Source organism: Carassius gibelio, chromosome B6 (assembly GCF_023724105.1).
Source record: "Carassius gibelio isolate Cgi1373 ecotype wild population from Czech Republic chromosome B6, carGib1.2-hapl.c, whole genome shotgun sequence".
NCBI lineage: Eukaryota > Metazoa > Chordata > Actinopteri > Cypriniformes > Cyprinidae > Carassius > Carassius gibelio.
Genome location: NC_068401.1, coordinates 9,480,746 through 9,503,950, shown reverse-complemented (window position 1 = coordinate 9,503,950; position 23,205 = coordinate 9,480,746). Strand labels below are relative to the sequence as shown.

General features: G+C 37.7%; 3 protein-coding genes across 5 annotated transcripts in view; 2 read left to right on the top strand and 1 right to left on the bottom strand.

The window, feature by feature from the left end:
• The first annotated feature begins 3,299 nt into the window (after window positions 1-3,299).
• LOC127960255 (keratin, type I cytoskeletal 18-like) lies at window positions 3,300-7,157 on the top strand. Its single transcript, XM_052559893.1, has 7 exons — window positions 3,300-3,865; window positions 5,175-5,257; window positions 5,437-5,593; window positions 5,923-6,087; window positions 6,174-6,299; window positions 6,392-6,612; window positions 6,708-7,157. Exons 1-7 carry the CDS (start codon window positions 3,428-3,430, stop codon window positions 6,730-6,732), a joined length of 1,215 nt encoding a protein of 404 aa, XP_052415853.1. The 5' UTR covers window positions 3,300-3,427; the 3' UTR covers window positions 6,733-7,157.
• Window positions 7,158-9,535: 2,378 nt separating this feature from the next.
• Window positions 9,536-12,845, top strand: si:dkey-195m11.8 (fidgetin-like protein 2). Of its 2 annotated transcripts, XM_052558328.1 has the most exons (3): window positions 9,558-9,650; window positions 9,928-10,033; window positions 11,577-12,845. In XM_052558328.1, exon 3 carries the CDS (start codon window positions 11,585-11,587, stop codon window positions 12,419-12,421), a length of 837 nt encoding a protein of 278 aa, XP_052414288.1. In that variant the 5' UTR covers window positions 9,558-9,650; window positions 9,928-10,033; window positions 11,577-11,584; the 3' UTR covers window positions 12,422-12,845. The 2 variants fall into 2 exon arrangements, with proteins under 2 accessions (XP_052414287.1, XP_052414288.1); XM_052558327.1 differs by lacking the exon at window positions 9,928-10,033 and having other exon boundaries at window positions 9,536-9,650.
• A 4,150-nt stretch (window positions 12,846-16,995) lies between these two features.
• The window catches only part of scn8ab (sodium channel, voltage gated, type VIII, alpha subunit b), a 51,155-nt gene continuing 44,945 nt past the window's right edge, over window positions 16,996-23,205 (bottom strand). For both annotated transcript variants that reach the window (XM_052559540.1, XM_052559539.1), the window contains 3 exons: window positions 23,100-23,204; window positions 22,475-22,745; window positions 16,996-22,379 (listed from right to left, as the gene is read on the bottom strand). In XM_052559540.1, the coding sequence (XP_052415500.1) occupies window positions 21,223-22,379; window positions 22,475-22,745; window positions 23,100-23,204 (1,533 nt within the window). In that variant the 3' untranslated portion in view covers window positions 16,996-21,222. The remainder of the gene's footprint in view (window positions 22,380-22,474; window positions 22,746-23,099; window position 23,205) is intronic.

The window sequence follows — 23,205 nt, the reverse complement described above, 5'->3', positions numbered from 1 at the left end:
GTTTCCCCACATGGCTGCACTCTGCGAGTTTATTTTCTGCCAGCAGGAGGCGCTAAGAGCGGGAGAGGTAGGTTTCTCCGGTAACGGCTGCAGAGCGGTGCTGAGCTCACAAACGCTGCCTTATCAAGCACATGCGAAATGATATTTAACATTTTCTAAATACAGTAGTTTTCCTTCTGAAATACAGTGATAAAAAAACACCCGCTCTGTTTTTTAAACCCTGCAATATAGTCATTTTAAACCATAAAAAAGGCAACCCAGCAGGCTGGGTTAAATATGATAACCCAACTGGTTGGGTTAAAACAACCCAGCGCTGGGTTCGTCCCTTTTTGACCCAGCGCTGGGTTGTCAAAATAACCCAAATTGGGTTGTTTTCAACCCAGCAGTTTTTAGAGTGTAGCCATTATTCCAGTGTTCAGTATCATATGATCCTTCAGAAATCTCAATAATATGCTGATTTGGTGCTCAAAAACATCTCTTACTTTTCCCCCAGAATTCTGGGGAAAATGAAACAGAAAAGCAGAGAAAAGCTGTTTTATATTATACATTTGAGCAATTTAATGCATCCCTGGTGAATAAAAAAAATATATATATAAAAAAGCATATAAACGTATACTTTAAAACAGTGTACATACAGCTAAGACACATGCTAGAATACCAACAATGCTGGAGTGAGAAAAGCGAAATCTGATCCCAGTTTCCCTTTACTGAAAGATTCATCTTTTCCTTTCCTTGAGCGCTATTATTCTATTTTATTCTCGTTTTCCTGAGAGTATTTGAGTTGCAGATAATGAGAGGATAGCACAGAGGGCCAATGGGTGGAAACGTGAGACAAAAAAGTCAAACACAAAAGAGTAATAAAAAATTAAGCCGAATGTGGTTGCCAAGGACATTTATTTCACTCTCTCTCAACAGTTTACATGCACATTTCATCTAGATTCATCTGGAAATGGGTGCAACTCAAAAAAAAATCCACCCTTTTTTGAGTCTGTTAAAATGCTGCCAGATTTTCATTAATATAATGATGGTAAATTTGAGTCTATTATTTAAGTAACAAGCCTATTAGTTAAAAAAACTGGATTCATATAACTGAGAAATAAAGCACTACAGCATGCATGTTTGTGCGTGAGAGAGAAGGAAATAAAAGGAGTTTAGGAGTGGGGGAGGTCACTTAAGGGGGCAGGGCGGTGCAAATTCCTTCATTCTGGAGTGTGACTCACTATTCCTGCGTTTTCCCTACTTTTTTGCCACTCTTTTTCTCTCTGTCTTTTCATTGGACTCTTCATTTGTAAACCATTAATGTGTTGCCTTGTTTGTTCTCTGCAGACCTTATCCAATACACAGCAGATCTTTATCCAGACATGTGACATCCACTAGGCTACTGACGTAATGAAGTGAGAAGAGACTGAAAACAGGATTTCTTGTGATCAGCTTTCTATCCTCCTGATTTAAGTGATGCACCTCAGTATGGCTGTTGTTGATGTGCACAGCACAGTTTTGTCTAACCACAAGAAAGGAAATGAAAATGTTGCTTATAAACAGACTAGTACAACAACACAGACACACACATGGTATAGCCATGTGTATGACTGAAACAAATACACAGAGTCTTGAATACTTCACTGCTTCTAGAGCAAAAGCTCTATCTGGATAGCATGCAGGAGACTTAAAACATGAAGAAGAGAGAAGAAAAAAGGTGGGGCTTGATCAAACCATGCTCTTTTTTCCTGCAGGGCAGTCTGTGATTTGTATTCAGAGCTCCAGGAAATCATGGGACAGATGATTCATCCGGTAACCAAAGCTCTTTGGAATCTATGGACACCCCATTCAAACAAAAACACTGCCGACTGCACTCTGGACACAGAGAAAGCACTATAACCACTGACAAGAGCCAGTTAGCAAAAATTCTCTTCCAAGTCAGAGAAATGTTCCACGAGAAATGAATTTATACTTCACATGTATTTTAACACGCTTTTATATTAAAATAGTGAAATATAAATTGTTTCTTGATTCATGCTGAAAGTTTGTACCATTTTTATTTTTGATGGATACAATTAAAATAAAACATGAGATCAAGAAAGCCACGTTGGATAAGCATGTTCAGAAAGAAAGAAAGAAAGAAAGAAAGATCAGCTTTCAAAAACCCTTTGTGCAAACTCCTAAGGTTTCTTTTACCTCCTGGGTGTGTTAGGCCTATGGGTGTCCTGTTCTTTGGATCATAGGAATTTCAAAGCAACATCTTTATTGTAACAATTAGATTGTTAACAATTTTTTTTTTTTTTTTTTTTGCCATTCTCGGATATCAAAACCTGTGACATTAAAGCTGGGTTCACACTGTAATGTTTTTAATAGTATGATCCCAGGGAAAGTTTGCATAAAATCAACAATACTTTATGTTGGACTGTACAATTCTCATCTCAGCCAAGACTATGGATTTGCATAGGTTTGTCTAGGTTTTGTGCTACAACAAGAGAAACCATAAAAATAATACAAGAATATAGTTCAAACCTGGTAGAGGCAGAGGTTCACAATGTTCACATTTAAAGAACTCCAAATATTAAGACATTATCTTGAGCTTTTGCATTTATATTTAATACAACTCCCAATTTATTCTGAGTGTTGAGTCTTTATCAGTGTTTTTAACCCCACATATTTGGAAAGTTATGTAATTTTGAGCAAGACCTTAAAAGGCCCAAAACAAGTGAGACTCTTTGTTGCACAGCAATTTGCAAAAACATCCTAGAGAATAAATGTTTAGATGCCTTAAAGAAATAGTTCAGGCAAAAATAAAAATTATCATGCTCCAAAGTTCCTTTCCTATGTGGAACATAAAGATATATATAGTATGGTATTTGAACTACCATTAAGGATCTAAAGTTTTTTTTTTTTTTTATCTATGTTTTTCTATGTGGTCTTGGGAAAATGCACACATAGGTGTAGGCTGTCCCAAAGGATGCTGGATCAAAATCATAAACCATTGTTTTCTTTCTCAGCCTCTGTTCTTCTTAGTTACACTTGTTATTTAAGCTTTCACTGAAGCACTGTGGGACTGAAAGCACATAATGAGCCTGAGCTCAGGGCTGTATCTTGTTGCTGTATGTATATGTGGCCAAATGAGCTCAAAGATCGGGTTCAGATAGAGGGAGGCAGAGGGGTGATTCTGAGAAAGAAAAGGAGGGAAAGAGGATGTGGGAAGGGCTTTAGATATCAATGAAAAAAAAAGTTAGGCAAAAAATGGACAATGTGGGCAGGGTCTTAGCTGGTCAGTGTCTGTGAGTCTGAGAGTCAGAGAGAGAAAAGGAGGAACAGAATGAGTTTGGTGGGGGTATAAAAGCCGCACAGTTCTCTTCCTGTAGCTCTAAACGGCTGACATCCCTCAGCATACACTCATTCTCTTGTGCAGTCAGTACTTCCTTCCTCTACCACCATGAGCTTCTACGCACCTCAGGCCTCTCACATCTCCTTTACCCGCTCTGTGCCAGTACACCGTGCCGCTAGCACGTATGGTGGGGCAGGAGGATATGGTACGAGGATCTCATCTAGCTCTTCCATGTCTCTCCGTTCTGCTCCTAGAAGTGGGGGCATTTCTTCCTCCACGGCCTTCAAGGTGAACTCAGCCGGCATGGGTGCTGGTGCGGCAGGGTCCTTTGGTAGCGCTGCCTCTACAGGGTTCACCCTGGGCAACGAGAAAGGCCAGATGCAGAATTTGAATGACCGTTTGGCCACTTACTTGGAAACGGTGCGCCGGCTGGAGCAGGAGAACAGCAAACTGGAGGTGCAGATCAAAGAGGCCCTGGAGAAAGGTGGACCAGAAATGTGCGACTACAGCAAGTACAGCGCAATCCTGGATGATCTGAGGAGGAAGGTGAGAGACACCGAAAGGTTTAGATGCTTTGTCTAAGTGTGTGTTTTCCTTTTGGTAGGGTTACAATATGCAAAAGAGGGCATTTTAGAGATTGCGAGAGCATCCAGTTATTTATGTTTGGAGGAGATGCCAGATGTTTTTAATTACAGTAATCAAACTGAAATGAAGCAGCCTAGAAAACCTAGAATTAAAGTTTTACTCAAATAGATATGAGTAATTTTATGTATTGATTTCAACAGAAAACTTTAAGATATAATAAGTTATATTATATTATATTTGATATTATATTAAATAAACTTGAATAAAGGGTTGATGAAAACCCTTCGGTGCAATCAAAATGCATGATCAGATTTCTGCACATCTCAGTGGAGGGTGTGGCACACTCTCTCCTCTTTCTTTTGTGCTTCTGCTTTTTGTGCTTATATGCATTCTGATTATGACTGAGGGAATTTCTCAAAACCCTCCACATTTGGTTTTCAAATCTGTGCAACCATGACAACGGTCAACACAAACATTCACAATCATTTCAAAAGCATTAGAAGAATTTTTGCCCGACTACAGCCAGCTGAAACTTCCTACAGAGTCTCTGACTAGAGTCATAACGCAAAACAGATGTGGGTAAAGCAATCGCACATGAGGACCCACACAGTCACAATGGACTCTGTCGCACACAACAAGAATGCAAAAGAAGAACTCCATCATTTATAACAGATGTGGTTGAGAAGTTACTTAACATTTATTGTTCCAAAATGTCATCTTTGATTCATCTTTAATTCTTGTTTTAAAACTGCAACGTACTGAACTACGCTAATAAAAAAGGTAATAAACTAAAAAGAATGTAAACATATTTTTTATTTAGGAGAATTTCAGATAGCCAGGTCTGATAAGCAGAAAGCTTCCGCTTTCACCAGTGCAGGATGTGGCACACAGACAAATTTAGAACGAGTATTATTTGATCATTACTTTCATTCAAATGTTTGCACTACACACTTAGATAATACAATATATTAACAGATATACACATATTCTATCTAATACAGTACATCAAAAACAAAACATATTTTTTGTCACATATTTTATACTCTTGCTCAGTCAGACCATTCATATTACAAAGTTTCTTTTAAAAAGTATAATTTAAAATATGAATCTAGGTAATTAGTTGATAAGATAAGAACATACCTCTGACCCATTCCAAGAATGCTGTAATTAAAAACATCTGACAAATCATATATTTTGATGTCATCATATGAATTGATGTCAAAAACTGTTGTTGTTTTTTTGTTGAAAACGTGCTTCGTTTTGCCTGTAGGTGTTTGATGCTACTTTGGACAATGCTCGCCTTGTTCTGCAGATTGACAACGCTCGTCTGGCTGCAGATGACTTTAGAGTCAAGTAAGTTTTCATTGCACCACACAACTCAAAAATACATCTTTTAACTTGGTATCGAAGAACATAAAAATATAGACATGCTAGAAATCTTCAGTCCGGCAGATGCTTGATGGAGGACTGTTGACATGCACACAGAAACATTTTAGTGCATTACTTGAAAGACTGTTTTGTGTGTGTTATAGGTTTGAGAATGAGATGGCCATCAGGCAGTCCGTGGAAGGAGATATTGCAGGTCTGAAGAAGGTCATTGATGACACCAACATTGGTCGCCTGAATGTGGAGAGTGAAATTGAGTCTTTGAAAGAAGAGCTTGTTTTCCTCAAGACAAACCATGAAAATGTAAACAACCCTTGCATGAGAGCCACTTAACACTACTAGCATGAGATTCACACATAGAATGAGATTCTCACTTCTCTGAGTAAGGTCTTCTTTCTTGTGTTGATGTTATCTTATTGAAGTAGAAAAATGTCAGTGTGTACTAGCATATAGATGGATTTATAGTAAGCATAAACTATCAATTTTGATATGGCCTTAAAATTGATCACAGCTAGTTTTTACTTCCACAACATGCAAACATCTTCAAAACGCAGCAAGAATCACCATATTACTGAAAAGTCTAATTTAATACTCTAAATGTTTGAGATTTTCTTTCTGTTCAACTTTGACAGGAAGTTGGGGAGCTGCGAAACCAGATTGGCCAATCAGGTGTTCAGGTGGACGTTGATGCACCGAAAGGGCAAGATATGTCTCAAGTAATGGAAGACATGAGGGCTAACTATGAAAAACTGGCACTTAAAAATGCAGAGGAACTCAAAATGTGGCACGAATCCCAGGTACAGAACTGCTGACCACCACATAACAATAATTTTGAGGAAAACTGAACTCCTCCAAGCAAATCTAACCAACTCTTTCTCCTCAGATATCAGACGTTCAGGTTCAGGTGGCTCAGAACACAGAAGCATTACAAGGTGCACAGATGGAGATGAATGACCTACGGCGACAGATTCAAACGCTACAAATAGAACTAGCATCCCAACAAAGCCTGGTAACATGCACATACACACACCATATTATGAAAGCGTTAGATTGTTGCACTTTTAATAAAATCCTAAGTATATGATGAAACTGTCTTTATAGAAAGCGTCGCTTGAGGACACATTGCGGAACACAGAGCTACGTTCAAACACAGAGATGGAGAAGTACAACACCATCATATTGCAGTTTGAAGCTGAGCTGTCACAGCTGAGGTCAAATATCACAGAGCAGGGTCAGGAATATGAAGCCCTGCTTAATATGAAGATGAAACTAGAAGCGGAGATCAACACTTACAAGAAACTTCTAGATGGGGGAGACTTCAAGTAAGAGATCAAATATAACTTTAGTTGTTGTATTTTCAGTGTATCATATAAATTTGAGTCTAAAATACTGAGTCTACTTTATTTTTGCTGTTTAGGCTCCAGGATGCACTTGATGGCTGAGAGTAATATTACAGACAGCGATCTTGAAGAGCAGACCACAAAACAAACTAAACATTTTAGATAGCATGCACATGGAAACCTGCGGTGAATCTTTGTCATTTAAAAGTGCCCTTCTATTTTGTCTAGACTACAATTTATATAACAGGACACAACAATTTCAACATGATGTCATTTGCAGGGCAATTGCTTTCTGTCAACAAAGCCTGTTCCACCCTACAGTCTGACTTTACACAGATGTGCAAGTTACAGAACAACAAAGGCAGCTTTTAGAACATCAATTGTGTATTATGAGTCTTTATAATAGATAATTCCATGTCATTACACAAATTATACAGTACGCTTAACTATTACAATGTGAAGAGAAATGTAAACCTCTCTACTGAGTCAAAGCAATAATGAAATAAAAACATGCTTTCTAAGTAAAATGTGGAGTCATGCATACGTGAACAGACATCAAAAATCTTTTACATACTATGGTTTCCGCTTTTAAATTGCATGTTTTGTCCACTAGAGTTAACTCCTAGTGAGCATAGGATGGTGTATTTCACACAAGAAATCACTAAGAGCAAAGTATACTTTTAGTGTAGTTACTGCTGATTATTCTGTCTCTAGGAAGGACAAAATGATTGTACACACATTTTTAAGCTAGGTGTTTGATATTTTTCAAGACACAACTTCATGAATGATCAATATAATATATGATTTTAATGTTATAAATATGAACTATAAAATATGTCAGCAGTTTGACAAACATTAAGACAGGATAATAAATCAGACATTTGATTCAGTTGAAATGATAGGTAAATGTTTTGCTTGCAAATTTACCTTCTACTTTCCAGATATACACAAACTTGTTATTGCATTTAATGTTAGCCGTTTAAAGAGCTGCGAAGGACCATCTGGATCCTCTCCAATATAAACATATTACTACAAACCTTTATGAATTCTTGTCTATAAAACATTTAATTTGATCAATAAGAAATGAAACCGTATTAGTGCATGCTATCATGCAATGTTCTAATTTTCCTAAGACGATGAAGCATAGATAAATGCATCATCGCATTTATGCTGGGATTAAAGCTGGGATTTGTTTACTTGACTTCTGCACAATGAGCTAATGCCATGACAGCTAATTAGCTTGCTGAAGATCCATTGCTTGGGCACTGTAAACCTCCATCTAAACAGATTAGCAGCAAAGCTTAGGTGGACTGATTTTAAGTTCTCCAAACCAGATTCAGATCATGTGAATTGCTACAAAAGTACCATTTCTAATTGTAATAGACAATATAATGCTTTGATGACAGTCCCTAAAGAAAAATAACACTTTGGCTTCATAAAGCAAGGTACTTTGAAATATATTATCACAAATAATAGTAATTTACAATAGGACTAATCTTCTTTTGTTTTGTTTTTTGTTTTTTTAGAAACTACATTTTTGTAATGTTCTGACACACTCTAAAACATTCAGAAAGTATAAGCTATTTTACAGCAACAACTATGAGTTAGTTTAAACTACGAGATTTTTGGGACACATTAAAATGATATCTGGTGGATCACTGAAAATAATAGGCTTTTTACTGACATTTTGATAGCTGACAGTATATTATCAAAATAAGTCTAAAATAACTGAATTAAAGCTGTTAGCGTTCCCGTTCATCTCAATGGCTGTTGCTAGCTAGCTAGTGCATGATCCACTGTAAGGATGCAACCTGGAGGCTGACATGCTACAGGAAAATTTTTCATATGACCGATCACCTGTCATAAGGAAATTGGGGAAGTTGTGAGTGTACTGGAACAAATTATTATTTATTTTTTATCTGAGGACAACTCCCGGAGAGGAACAATGCTTCACAACCTAATATTACTATTAATTTGACATACTGAAATACAGAGCAGCAGTGTTTTTCTTTAAAAAAGAAAAATGAAGGAAGAAAGAGAGTACATATGGATTCTTTTGTTTAATTAAACAAAGATGTTTTTTTTTTTTTTGTTTGTTTGTTTTTTTTTTTTTCAAGTGTTCCAGTGAAGGAAATGACATGAATGACATCCTATTTCTCTTCTTTGGGTTGTAGGGTAATTAAAGTGTTCCACAAAAAAAAACTTAGTTTACAAAATGTCACACTCTGCTGTTCCTGCTGGTTATCCAGTCTCTCTTCAGACTGACCTAACTGCTGTTCAAACATATATAGTAATGACATGCACAAATGTTACCAGACCTACAGGGGTAACATTCATATATGCCAAGAATTATCTTTTTATTTATTATACTTTGCACAACTACGAAACTTTACGAATATGGTGAAGGATGCAAATGGATTCATTACTAAGTATATGAAGGCATTTTGGATGAGTGGAAAGGAAAGCTCCTCCAATGCTCATTTATGTGGAAGATTTTTTTCTTCGCATTCCAGGGATCTTCAAATCTCCAGCAGTAGTAGTATTACAGCCAATAGCACCCTCAGCTGTTTACTTGATAGAAGTTATATTTTGATATCCAGTTCGTTTTATCTCCACAAACATTGCCCCCAATAAGCAACAGAAACACATATATAAGTTTTCTTATATGTGTCATTGGATTAGACTGATACAAATGCCAACTGTGTGCATAAAACCGTTACTAAACCCTGTTATTTAACAGTAAAATATCCTCAAGCTCTCTCTCTCTCTCTCTCTCTCTCTCTCTGTCTCTCTCTCTTTCTCTCTCTGCTTAAATACTTTCAGCAAAAAGGGAGGGCAGGGGGAGGGGAGGATGTGTGTGGGGGAGGGGCTGTTGTCACAGGGACAGAGGGAGGTAGTGCAGAGTTGCATAGAAGAAAAAAAAGAAGAGACAAAAAAAGAGTGTGAGGGGCATGGCAGCGTAAAGCTTGGAATTTACTTGGATCTGCTACAATGCAATGAAGATTGAAGGAGAGGGACTGGTATGTTTCTTAATGTGAAATATCATGACAGCATTTATCAGTTTATATTTTTTAATCTTCATCTCTGACTCTCATGAGCTATTTAAATCCAAGTTAATAGCTTTTACATGTGATGCTAAAGTTTGCATGTTAAAGAGAATGAGAGGAGAAAAGTCAATTTTTTTACTGTTTGTTCCTATTGGTTTGTGTGGTTAGTGTTGGTATGTAAAATTTTAAGATGGTGAAATGTTTATTTTAAGAAAGTGCAAGGGGAAGTAATAATTGAACTTTCTTTCAGGTATCTGTGTTTAAGGAGGAAAGATTTTTGCACATCAATAGCATATACAATCAAAAATAACACACAGTGATACACACTGTTACAGATTTTCGGTTAAAACAGCATGGTGAGTTAATGCACTACGTAAAACATGCATTATTCTAATATGTTGGATATGATTCTGCTGGAAATTGTGTCTTCATCTGAAGCCAGAGAGAGTAATGACTTTACCAGCTGTTTCTTTGCTCTCATCTCATGAGTCTTTTCACAATCATAGGGAGAATAAGAAGTTACAGATGAAAAAAAAAAACTTTATATTGTGTTTATATTTAAATTTAGAAAATAATCACCTTGAAAATCACCAAGAACATTTGCAATTGAAAGAATTATGTAATTGATTTAGCCATTTGTTAAAAAAGGTATTTTTATTTTGTCCAACCTGAAGTGTGTGTGTGTGTGTGTGTGTGTGTGAGTAAAGGATGTGCTTTGTAAATAGATCCCAGGCTGAATTCTTAGCATTCCGGGTGCAGCCATATTTATGGACAGGATCCTGTCTCTTCGGTGGAAGTTTGTGAATTGGAGGGAAGCACCATAAAGATATAAATACAAAGATAAAGCAGATTCATGTACAGAAACAGGCATTTGACTGGTTTTTGGCATTCGATATTTATAAATGAACAAGAGTATTTGTGTATAGCAGGGATTTGTTGGGATTAGCAAGGAATCTCAGCTCTCTAGAACTCTCTTGCTGAATAATGTTCATTTATATTTGTTTAAAATGAATGCTCTTAAACTCTTAGTGTGCTGTCAGTCTCTTACACTCTCTAGAACTTTGTTCTAATCTGTTGATTATAATCTGCCTTCATCTTCCAGAAGGCATGTGAAAAAGAAACAGATGCACACACAAAATTATATAAATATAACTGTTTGTAAATCCGTCATTCAATCGCTCGTTTAATTTGTACCACACTCATCGAAATGTGAGGATGATGAGTGCAACGTTACTGAGATTGCATTAACACAGATTAAGATGTGAAGAATAGATCACTTCTTGTCCAGATCACTAAGCGGTTCCATATGGTGAATTCTTGTTATAGACCAGTTGTGAAGTTGAAGGGTTTTTGCCTCCAACACCACTAAACCACATGATGTTGCTATTATTTTCTATTCATGGTGGTGAGACAGTGCACAAGATGGCTAAAGGAGGTATTTAAATGGTCGGTATAATCAGAAATAAAAATTCTGTCATCATTGATTGAGTGAAGGTTTTTTTGTTCTTCAACAAGGAACAAATAGTAAAAGTAACATGCATTTTCTAATTATTCATTTTTGGATGAACTCTCCTTTTAAACACCTCCTCCAACTATGTTTTTTTCACAAATGAATGAATTTTCGGTTTCCTTTTAAATAACTCCCCTATCCGTCTCAACAATAAATAAAAAATAATATAGCTAGTATCAACACCATGCAAAATTTTCAGAATTTTTTTTTTTTTTTTTTGTAAACTTCCCCAATAGTAAACTAACCCTCAATATTTTTGCATTATTTTTCAATCATGCAGAATTTAAATTTTTGGGTAAACTGTCTCCTTTCTGTATCTTTTGAATAACTCCTTAAGGAGGAATGAAATAAATAGTAAAAAACCTGTCTCTATTATTTTGATTTTCCAGGTGTGGCAATGATGCAGTGGTCATCTGAGTGGGCGGAGCAACACTATGATGTCTCCTCCACCACATCACCTCCAGTTCACCCTAAGCCCCTCCCCTTTCCACAGCCCAGTCGTCCTGCGTTCTCAGGCTACACCGACGACATCAGTGCCCTCAGTGCCTCTAGCTTGCTAAAACGCTATGCCGAGAGGTATTCCTTCAACTCGGCTTTACCAGAACATGGGAGTTTCCTAAGAAGTGAGCCGCACCAGGAGCCATGGCCTGGGGGGTACAGCACAGATGGGCCTCCTGGTTTAGACCCCCTGAAGGGGAGCACAAGTGATCTCTCAGAACAGCAGTACAGCGGTGGTCCCACATCTCAGGATTACCCATCATCCTTCAGCAGCCAACATCTGCTGCCTAAACCATCCTATCTTCCATCGCCAGCGTTTGCCTTGCCGTCTGCATACCTTCCAGCTGCACCAGGCTACGCTTATCCCCAGCAATGCGGTCTGAGTGCTAGTTACCCTCAAAGCACCCCTTCTCTGCTGCCCTCGAGTCTACACACCCCCACACCTCTTCACAACAGCCACGCTGCTGCCGAACTCCCACGCAGCAGGAAGTTTGGCTTCGACCAGTCCAAAACTGCAAGAGTGTCACCATACACAATCAGGGACAAGACTGAACGGCAGAACAGCGACAGTGGTAGGAATGTCAATGAAAGTTGTGGGACGGACCTCCAGAGCTACAGGCCCGATAGACTTTCCACTCAGTCCGATCTTGAGGGAGATTCTGTGGGTAAAACCAGTGATCTTCAGCCTCTGGAGACACGGCCTTATGGAGGCCCAGGACAGTACACATATCCCTGAGTCTACTTAATGTAATCCAGTGATCCTTGTTTATGCATGTTTATAGCAATACTTGAACCTAACAAACATCAGGGCAAATATAATTATGGTATAAAACCATTTACGGACTGAAAAGATAGATGTCTCTCTTATGCACATTAGCATTAAATCTGACTTCAGCTTTAATGAGACCTGTTTAATGAGACCTCTTTTGTATCCCTGAAATCGTTCTTTCTTTTTTTATTTTCTTCCTTTCCTCTTTTACTCTCTCTCTCTCTCTATAATTATGTTGTGCAGTGAAGCAAGGACTAATCCACGGCTTCAATCAATGAAATCAAAGTCAAAGAAAGACTGAAAGAGAGGAATTGAAAAAGACACACAATTAAAGACTGTATTGTTAGTCACAGCACACATATTAAAGTTTCATACTGTATGTAATGTGTAATGTAAAGTTTTCATACATTTTGTTGGCGAGCATGTGTTAGTGGTAAGGTAACACTGAAATCATCTTATTTTAAGAATGTAAGGTAAGTTTCCTCTATAAACTTTGAATGTAAAGTTGATTTCCCTCAGGAATTGTGAATGAAGCCATACTTAATGTTTATCTTATACAGTTTTGGAGTTTGACCGATGTTTTTCTTTTATTGTCTAGTTAGTGTAGTTTATTTGCCATGTTTTTTTTTGTTAAAATGACTTGTAAAATGTATTTGTAACCTTACAGTATTTCAGTGATAAAATGCAAAGCATAGTTTTACAGAAAAAATATTATATATCTGGCTTCCACAGGGCTACTGCAAAAAGGCTAAAATGCTCTTCACAGTCTTTTCCACTATTCACCTATTGTGACGTTTACTATGGACGGAGAACACAGAGCCGTCGCAGCCCCCTGAGTTTATCACTGGATGTGTTTTCCTCTGACCCACTGACCCTTCTCTGTTTTAAATGAGGCTTGTGAAAGAATAGAGAGCTTTTGTTAGAGTTAGGCAAGTTGGACATACACTGAAATGTACAAAACGACATGAAAATGCCAGTCTAGTTAATATATGTTATTTTTACACTTACACTTACAAAGGCAATATACTGGACAATATCATATGACTTAATACATGTAAAATATGATCTACCTCACTGTTACAATGCTGTATGTTCAGAGTGCGCAATTGTGTATTACATGTCAAAATGTCTACCTCAAGGAAAAAATACACAAAATAAAAACTAGTGTACCAATAAACAATAGTGTGTGTGTATTTGTTATAATAACTGACACATTGCCTATGATAAGACTGTATAAGTTGTTTGTCAATTATGTTACAGTTTAAAAAACTTCTTTATATTAATGTATTTTAAAATGTAATTTATTCCTGGGATGGCAAATGTGTCATTATTCTTTTTGTGGAAATCATGACAGAATTTTTATAATTCTTTAATGAACAGAAAAAAAAAAAGAAAAAAAAAAGCATTTGTTTAAAAATCCGTGTAAACAGTGTAAAAGCCCTCATTTTTTTATTACTTTACTGCATAAATGTTTTATTAACATATTTTGTTTATATATTTTTACAAACATTTTACTGTTTGCAGTCTTATTCAAATACAGTGTGGTTTCATTATTCCACAATCTGCTTAAGGCTTTTACAGGCTTTACAGTAAACAGTATTTATGCCTGACTATGCTTTAGCGCTGTACTTCCATAAAGGCCAGATGCACAGCTGGTGCCATCAGGTCACCTTGTACCCTGTCCAGGATGACATTCACATATCATGGTCTTTAACTCCCAACAGAAATCACAACCTTACGGCTGTGCAGATGTATCTCTGTATAAGCTCTTTAATCACTTGATCTTTCAAGAAAAAGGTCAAGGTGATTTGATGTTCTTTTTCTTCTCTTATACACAGTTAAAATATTGTCTGTTATAATCCAGTATTATCATTTGTGTGCTCCCCTTTAGTGGCAAACCCTTTAAATAAATATTTGTATACACCCTTAAACAATTCTTACTATAATTATGTGTAATAGTTTTCACAAGCTACTCATTCTGGATGTCCTTACCACTCTTAAACTAAACGCTAAACACAGATGCTGACTTTTGACTCTCCACTCTTTCCATATTGTGACCCCCCACCCAAAACAGCTCCCTGCAGTCAATGTGCAGCAGAGTGTGACAGATGCTCTATTCTCTCCGTCCACCCCCACCTCCCAGTTCACACAGCCCTCAGCGCTTTGTTTTTCAGAAGTTTCAATACTGTCCCTGCCTTAGTGTGAGCTGTTTAATCTTAGACTGATGAATTGGGTCTTTCATCTTAGGGATCAAAATCAAAACCGTTGTGCAGCCTAAGACCATTTGTGTGGTTGCTTCTTGATCTACACATTGACGTGACCCATGTTTATCTCTCACACAAATTCGGATTTAGATCAATCTATATTGATAAGTGACAAAATCTTTCCATCAACAATTCTTTTCTAAAAACATCTAAATCTTTCCCAGCACTTCATATATTCTCTTTTATATAACACGATTAAAAAATAATCTACAATGTATCCTTATAATACACAAGTAGTGATAAATGGGGCATCCATGAAGGAGGACATCTGGATATAACATTTAGAGAGTGACACATTATTTAGTAACTACAGAAGCTTTATACATGTTATTGTGTATTGTGAAGATAATATTCACCCACAGTTTCCTCCTAGCACATTTAAAAGGATAATTCACAAAGAAATGAAAATTCTGTTATTTACTCACCCTCTTTTCACTCCAATGCATTTTTACTTTGGTGGAACACAAAAGAAGATAAACATTTGGAGGTAAAGTGTATCACCAAATGTTTCCCAACCCTTTCAATAAGGTTCAAACATCCTTTCATTGAAACAAACTTAATAAAGTGATTATAAACCAAACTAATCCCTAGTGGTTTGGTAAATGTTAGCTATTTAGTTTAATTAAAGACATTTCATATCATAGTACCAAAAAATGTGATACCATTACTTTTAGGCAGGCCATGTCACTCTCTCTTTTTTAACCACCAGTTGGATGTAAGGACATGGACTTTTGTTTTTAGCTATCCTTTGTCTGGTTCACAGTTTAAAGCGGTGGAGTGGAGGAATGCTGTTCAACAATCAACACAGCCTTCAATTCATCATGATAAGAACACAGCAGGGGAACATACACAAACCCTTAACGACACCTAAAACAGAAACCTAGGAAGTGTTTGTCAGCACTCCTTACAAAGTCAATGTTGCATGAACTCACCACAGAGCAGTGATTCCCAAACTGGATCCAATTTGGATCTATGGGGGTACTTTTAGATTATAATATGGTTTTCAATATAACATTTATCTAAGGTGAGTAGATTATCATTTTCCTCATCATTATCTTAGGCACGTAGACTTTTAACACTATTGTCTATAATGCTGCCACTAACTCAGACTAATAGTTTTACATTTTTATATTTATTTATTTTGAGCATTATGGATATTTAACATTTTTGCGCAATAGTGAGAGTTTTAAAATGTCTTTCAGATTTTAAGCATAACCAATCGTTAACTGAACCCGTTTTATTCAAGAGGTCATAAACTGGGAAATCAAAATTCCCTTGATGCTTTGACAAATACTGTGGTATGAAAACATCCCGTTTCAGAACTTTCTTGTTAGTCTTAAAGCAGCTTACATTGAAGCCAGATTCTAGAATGTACCACTCTAATATGTAATAGTGTAGCTAAACCCCGCCTCCACAGAAGAAGATCAATGCCTGTTTCAACATGGCTGCCTGTTTAGCCCCGCCCACAGATTTGTATCATATATAAAGGGGTGGTCACACTGCACTTTTAATTCAATCAACTTCCATTCAAACGCATGCGAATGCGTCAGACTGGAAATGCACGCTTGTGTGAAAAGTTTCGTATTTCACTGCATTCCAAAGTTCAAGCTTGGTGAACTTTGACCTGTGAATTCATGTGGATCTGTGTGACATACAGCAGATCAAAATGCCACAGCACATTTAAAACTGCAGTGCTGCAGGAAAGTGCTGTATATTGTATGTTTTTACATTTTAGATATGTTATTACTTTTGCTTAATTTCAGTTTAAAAAAAAAATGCTGCATAGTATTCTGTCATATCAGATGTTACAACAGTTGCATCGTACAAAGAAATTTAGCATCTTATTATGAAAATGCAAAGCTGTTACCTGCTGAATATGTTGTTAATTACCTTATGGTGAATGCAAAATTAAAAAATGTATGTATATATATATATATATATATATATATACATATATAGTTCAAAAAAATTCAGAGATGATTCTTGGGCTGAATGTCGTTTCGACCTTTGAGGTAAAATGACGGACAAGAGCTAAACAAGCCGTGTCAATGTTATCGACAAATAAGAATTGTAAGTAGTTTACGACTGTATGATAGTTACAAACCTGAATACTTTAATTCTGAACCAGTGCTAAAGACTGAAACATAAAAAACAACCCAGGGTTTAGTAGGTTAGCTATATGTGAAAAAAAAATCCAAGTAAGGCTATTTCACCAAATTACATAATGTACATTGTTCAAAATCATTAACAGAAGAAAGAAAAACAAACACTCGGGCATAACTGGAAGGCTGCTTTATTGTTTGGAAAAGGTTTCGTGCTCAAATGAAGACAATCTTTCACTGATTCTCACTAAGTCAAGTGGTTGTGCAACACACCCTCTCCTCTCCAACATCAGTGGCAAGAGATAAGAACAACATTATGAACCAAAATCCACTTGAATTATTGTCAGCAAATGAAGGAAATAGCATTTCAGTCATGCTACAAAAGAATAGACAGTATTTATAGAAAAATAAAAGAAGTGGCTGAAAATTAACATAAGCTGAGCACAGAAGGCAAACTGTTTCTCTTTCTACAGACTCAACTTTTAAGAGATTCACCGAGTGACCAACGCACTCTATTTCCTGCCCCATGCTATTTGACAATCTCTGATGAAGTCAGGCTGATGCCAGTTAAGTTTTCTTTTTGTATTTTGTTTCTGCTTTTTTTTTTTGTCTTTTTTATTTTGTCTTTTTTATTAAGTTTATTTTTATTTATTTTTTGCTTTTTAATAGATGTCACAGACATTCTTTAGTTCAGTTCTTTCTCCCAGTGCTCATTTGAAACAAGCTCCACTTGTTTAGGAGAATTTTATGCAACATCATCTACATTTTTGACAAACAAAATTGGCAGCAAAAGGCACCTTAAACAAACATACAAAGACAAGAAAAGCAATAAAAAGCCTAACAAAAACCTAAGACTGCAAATTGCATTGCTGTGTATCTAAGAGATGAAGAACAAGCTAGGCTTAACTCAAGCTGCATCACACATTTAAAGTGACCAAACCATCACACACACTTCATCCCCTCCTCCCTACGCTCACACGCGCGCACACACTCGCTCTCAGACTCGGACTGAAAGATCATGGCATTTGGTGATTAGATCGGAAGATGAAAACAGGGTTTATGGGGGAAAACATGTTGCGTCCAGTGCATATGTACGTAGTATGTAAGTTAGAGATGGTAGGACGTATTCACACAGGGTGTAAATGAATTGCTGGTATTGCATTCCCCTCCCAAACATGGGTGACATAAGCCATAGCGAGCAGCCACTACATCACCGTGCATTGAAAGCTAGACCTGTGCACGCACACAGACAACACTCGCTCAAACCCAGACGTCTCAAACACACACACACAAGCACACACTGTGTGGGCCAGGTCAAGAGTTTTGGTCGTTCACTGAACGTATTGCACGAAAGAAAGAAGAACGTGAGCAAACGACATCCAGTAGTGCTTCACCTCCACTCCAAGCAGAAGAGGAGGACAGTGCTCTCAAATCATATATACATACATATGTATATGTGTGCATATATATACACATATGTACATATACATGTATACATACATATATATAAATATGCCTTGATTTATGTATAGGTTTATATATAATTTTTGCATTTAACATATTGGATTCCCCTCTTAAATGTGAAGTGTCAAAAAAATCTACACCTTCTAACAAATATGTCACGGTCTACCTAATGAGACCAGGGCAATGAGCGAAGCCATTCTATTAGGGTTATAATTATTTTTCAGTATTAGATTAATAGCAGTAATTTTTTTTAAGTATTTCTGTATTTACAAAAAACTATGCATGCCGTTAAAATAAAATTATATATTACATTATTTATAGTCTCTTAAAAAGTTCATTCTTAACTTTTCAGCATTTTGTGCCGCTTACAACATAGCCTATACAGTACAATATATGTTTTAAATGAATTTTTCATTCATTTAGTTTTTTTTTTAAATGAATGTGTGATCTGTTATTGGTTCTTTTTTGTTGTTGTCGTTTATACAGAGCCTTCTTGGCTGCTTAAATGAGAATGGTTGAGCTTTGCTGAGAAGAGTTTTTGTTTCGTTTTGGTTCAGGTCAACACCCTCACATGAAGCAACTGGACCATCAACACCAGATGAAAGGTAAGGAAAGACTGCTTATATCACTAAAAAAAAAAATAGTCACTTTAATGTGTGGAGCTGCCCGGCTCCAGTGCCGAATGGTTATTTGGCATTAGTGTAGTGGTGTACTGAAGAGAAAAAAAAGCTGACCAGGAGTCGAATAACTGCAAATTTAATGTGGTGAGAATTAGCAATATTCTCAGTCTGGATCTCATTTCATCATCAACTCCCAACAACACCTTTCCTGCTGTCTGAAAACTCTGAAGCTCGGCTCTGTGTCTCTGTGTCAGATAGCCCTACTCTTCTCTCTACATGAGAGTTCAATGTGGTGGGAGCGTTCCTGCTTTAGCTCCACCCTAGATTATAGACATTCTCTGGACCTAGTGGAGGCCCTTGTTGACGATGACATCAGAGTCACATGATACACTGTGTTGTATCCTGAGAATAATGGGGAAAGTCAACAAGCATCAGTCTGTCTGAAAGTGTTACGCAGGAGAGGATCACTCCACCCCGGAGACATTTCAGAAACTTCCAGACACAAATTGCACACACCAGATAATCAGACAAACATCTTTGGCTTCTCCTTAAGCAGCTGTGACTTCCCAACCATCCAGCTGTCTCTCTCAAGTCCTGTCCTTTTGTTTCTGGCTACAATCAAACCATTGTTGAAGATGCGATGGCTTCATACACATAAAACGTCCGGCTGACCCTTGAGGGACGAGCCAAGATCGAGTCTAGACGAAGACACACTGCAATATTCTTTAAAGAAATATAGCATGTAAAAATCAAATTAAAAATCTCTAAAAAACTCTATTTTTCTTAAATAAAAAAAAATAAGAAACTGCCACTTTCTCAGAAACAGTTATAGCTCGTCTCATCTAATCCCTGATGAGGATTAAAAATGCCAACTAACTTGCTACACCCCTAATAATGCCCAAACTTTTGCCCCCCACCCTCTTGCCCCTCCCTGGAGTCTGGACCCACCTACCATATGACCCGCAGCACGGGCAGTGCTGTAGGTGAGGCAAGTGATATTGCTGCATACAAATAAAACAAGAAGCTTTAGGAATTACAGTGTTATTTTGTATCATTTTTCTCCCGTCTCCACACACACATTCCGACATATTTAGTTTCCCCATTCATTATCTCCTGAGCAGCAAAAAATGGGATGTCCCTTGTATCCTTCCTCTCCGATAATGTGCCACAATGCTAGTATTTGTTTCAATGTATATAAGCCACTGATTAGTCACAGGCATTTGCACCATCTGAAGCCAATCCCAAATTCTGTCCTAATGTGTGATAATCTATTTCGTAATGTTAAGTAGAGGAGCCAAATTGGGTTTTCAAATTAAATTTGATTTCTGGATGTAAATTTAGCCAGTGGACAGCATAAAACATCATCAAGCCACTGTGCTTGTCTGTATTAGTGTTTTGTGGACTATGATTACTCATGCAAAATTTCTGATCAAAACATGCCATCATGCAAGTCATTTCTATGCACTGAACAAGCACAGTAATTTATTATTCATTTGGAGCTGTGTATTGGGGGCCCCTGGTTTTTGCCCCCGGCCCTGTGAAAGCCCATGTAAAAAAAGCCTTTTGATGCAGGTATAACAAAGTTATCATGACACGGTTACTGAGGGTGATGTGGGCAAAATGTTAAATTTGTATTTTCCCTCCTGTTTTCTCCTTTTTTTGCCGCTCAAATAATTTAAAGACCGTGTAAAATATATTCAATGCTAACAAACGCAAAGAGACCGTTGGAATCAGCCAGACTGTCTATCTTGCTCACTCTCACAGTAACGTCGAGTTCTGACACGTATATGAAATGAAACTCCTTCGGCATCCGCTTTGGGAAGCTGATCCATTCATGAATAGCTGTGTTTGTTTTCTGCATAGAAACTTCACAGACGCAGTTCAGAAGCATGGGATTCGATCCTAGTTCTCCCTTGGATTATCACATTGCTGCTCGGTAAAGAGTTCCATACTGAAGCGGAATATAGCCCTCTAAAATACACTCGATCAAGTATCGGTCTTTTAAATAATATGTGATTCTGTTTAAATCGAGTGTTGATGCAACAGTGTCACACAGGAAGCTGATTATGTTTGGTTTAACTTGTAAGTGTCTTCAAGCTGTGAGGAACCCCAACACTTTTCTTCGCCTCGATATGCCAGTGACGTTTGTAAACAATTTTTTGTCGTGTTAATTCGGCTTTGTTTTTTCCTCTTAAATGAAAGTAATCTGTACATCTGTATAGTTTGATTTAGGGTTTCCATTTGCTTGATATGACAGTTTTTGTTATAATATCAGGTCATGATCATTATCGCTGTCCACGAGTGTTACCGCAGCAGTCTTAACACTTGGATTCCCTGACGTCTTTTTGGTTTCGGCCCTTCTCCTTGCGGCCCTTGCCGTCATTGTTGTCGTCCTGTTTTTCCTTCTCTGGCTTGGTTACACTGTCATAGGACGGAAGGGATGCAGTGGAAGGCGTTCCCTCTTTCTTCTCCTGATTGTTCCCTCCGTTCTCCAGTTTGTTGTTGGCAGGCCTGCGTTTGCAGATGAAGCCTCTGCGCGCCAGGTGGGCTCTGTATGCCCTCTGGATGGTGATGGCGGACACCTCCTCCTGCTTACGCCGCAGCGTGGTAGTGATGGGCTCGTATGACATCTTAGAGGGATTTGCCGCCACAAAGCGCTCCTCCATTTGCTGTCGCATCATGTCCAGGTCCCCACTATCTCCCAGCACACGCTTGGTAAAAGCGAACAGAATATCCAAGCAGTGAATGCGGTCGCCACTCACCATGGGCATGTCCATGGCGATCAGCTCGATGATGTTTGGCTTTGGCACACGGAGTGGATGTTCTAACGTATCTGCAAAGTCTGGCAACTTGGCGAAGGTGATAAACTGCGAAGCATCTGGGTCAAACTTCTCCCAGATTTCATAGAAGGACTCAAAGTCATCTTCGCACAGTGGATCAGCACTCTCCTCGGTGGCAACACTGAAGTTCTCCAAGATGATAGCGATGTACATGTTCACCACAATCAGGAAGGACACAATAATGTACATTACAAAGAAGAAGATTCCTACTGAGGGATTGCCACAGTTGCCCTTGACTGTGGTTCCTGGATTCTCTTTCTCGGGGTCACAGTCAGGTGGATAGTTCAAGATAGGAGCCAAGAGGCCATCCCATCCAGCTGACGTGGTGATCATGAATAGACAGATCATGCTGTTGCCAAAAGTTTCAAAGTTGTACATGTCATCAATTCCTAATTCTCGTTTCACATATGCAAAATTAGACATGCCAAAGATGGAGAAGATGAACATGACTAGAAAAAGCAGCAGGCCGATGTTGAACAGAGCAGGAAGTGACATCATCAAAGCGAACAGTAATGTCCGGATGCCCTTGGCTCCTTTGATTAGACGCAGAATACGGCCAATTCGAGCCAGACGGATGACCCTGAACAAAGTTGGTGACACAAAGTACTTCTCAATGAGGTCTGCCAGGAACATACCTGAAAAACAAATTAAGGACAAATTATAAAACTGTCCAAAGCTGATCAAATGTGAAATGTCTATTGATAAATACACATTTGGACAAATCACTCACCCACAATGGACAGAATGACGACAACAGAGTCAAAGACATTCCAACCATTGGTGAAATAGTAGTGTCGCAGAGCAAAGAGTTTCAGGACGAACTCGCCAGTGAAGGCTACAATGAATATGAAGTTTACCCAGTACAGAATGTTCTCTGTCTCATCTGACTGATCATCAGTTTCCACCATCATGGTGACCATGTTAAGACAGATGAGGATCATGATGGAAATGTCAAAGGCCTGCTGAGTGACAAAGTCAAATACCATCCCCTGGATTTTGTTCTGGAAGTAAAGGAAAAGAAAAAGGAATACAGAAGATATGGAGATAAACATGGAGGACTAGAAGTGTTTCTTGTTCTAAGTTATGAAATGTAAATCAATAATATGTCAACAAATATTTGAAATTGGCCTTAATAAGCATATTTAAAAGTAGAAAACTGTAAATTAATTAAAACAAATATAGTAAGAAAATAATAAATGAATAAAATGCACCTTTCTTGCATTAAAAAAAAAATTTAAATCCACTTGCCAATCTATATATAAAAAGAATGCACATGTTTGAATATGACATTATTGGTCTATCACTGCACCAGTCATTGATGGCCAGATATGTGTAGCAACCCAAATCTGTTTTACCAGAGGTCTAGGGATGGGTTTCTGGGGTTTCTTTGAGCCCAGTTTCTTCATAGCATTGTAGTACTTTTTCTGTTCTTCAGTCATGAAGATATCCTGACCTCCAAAG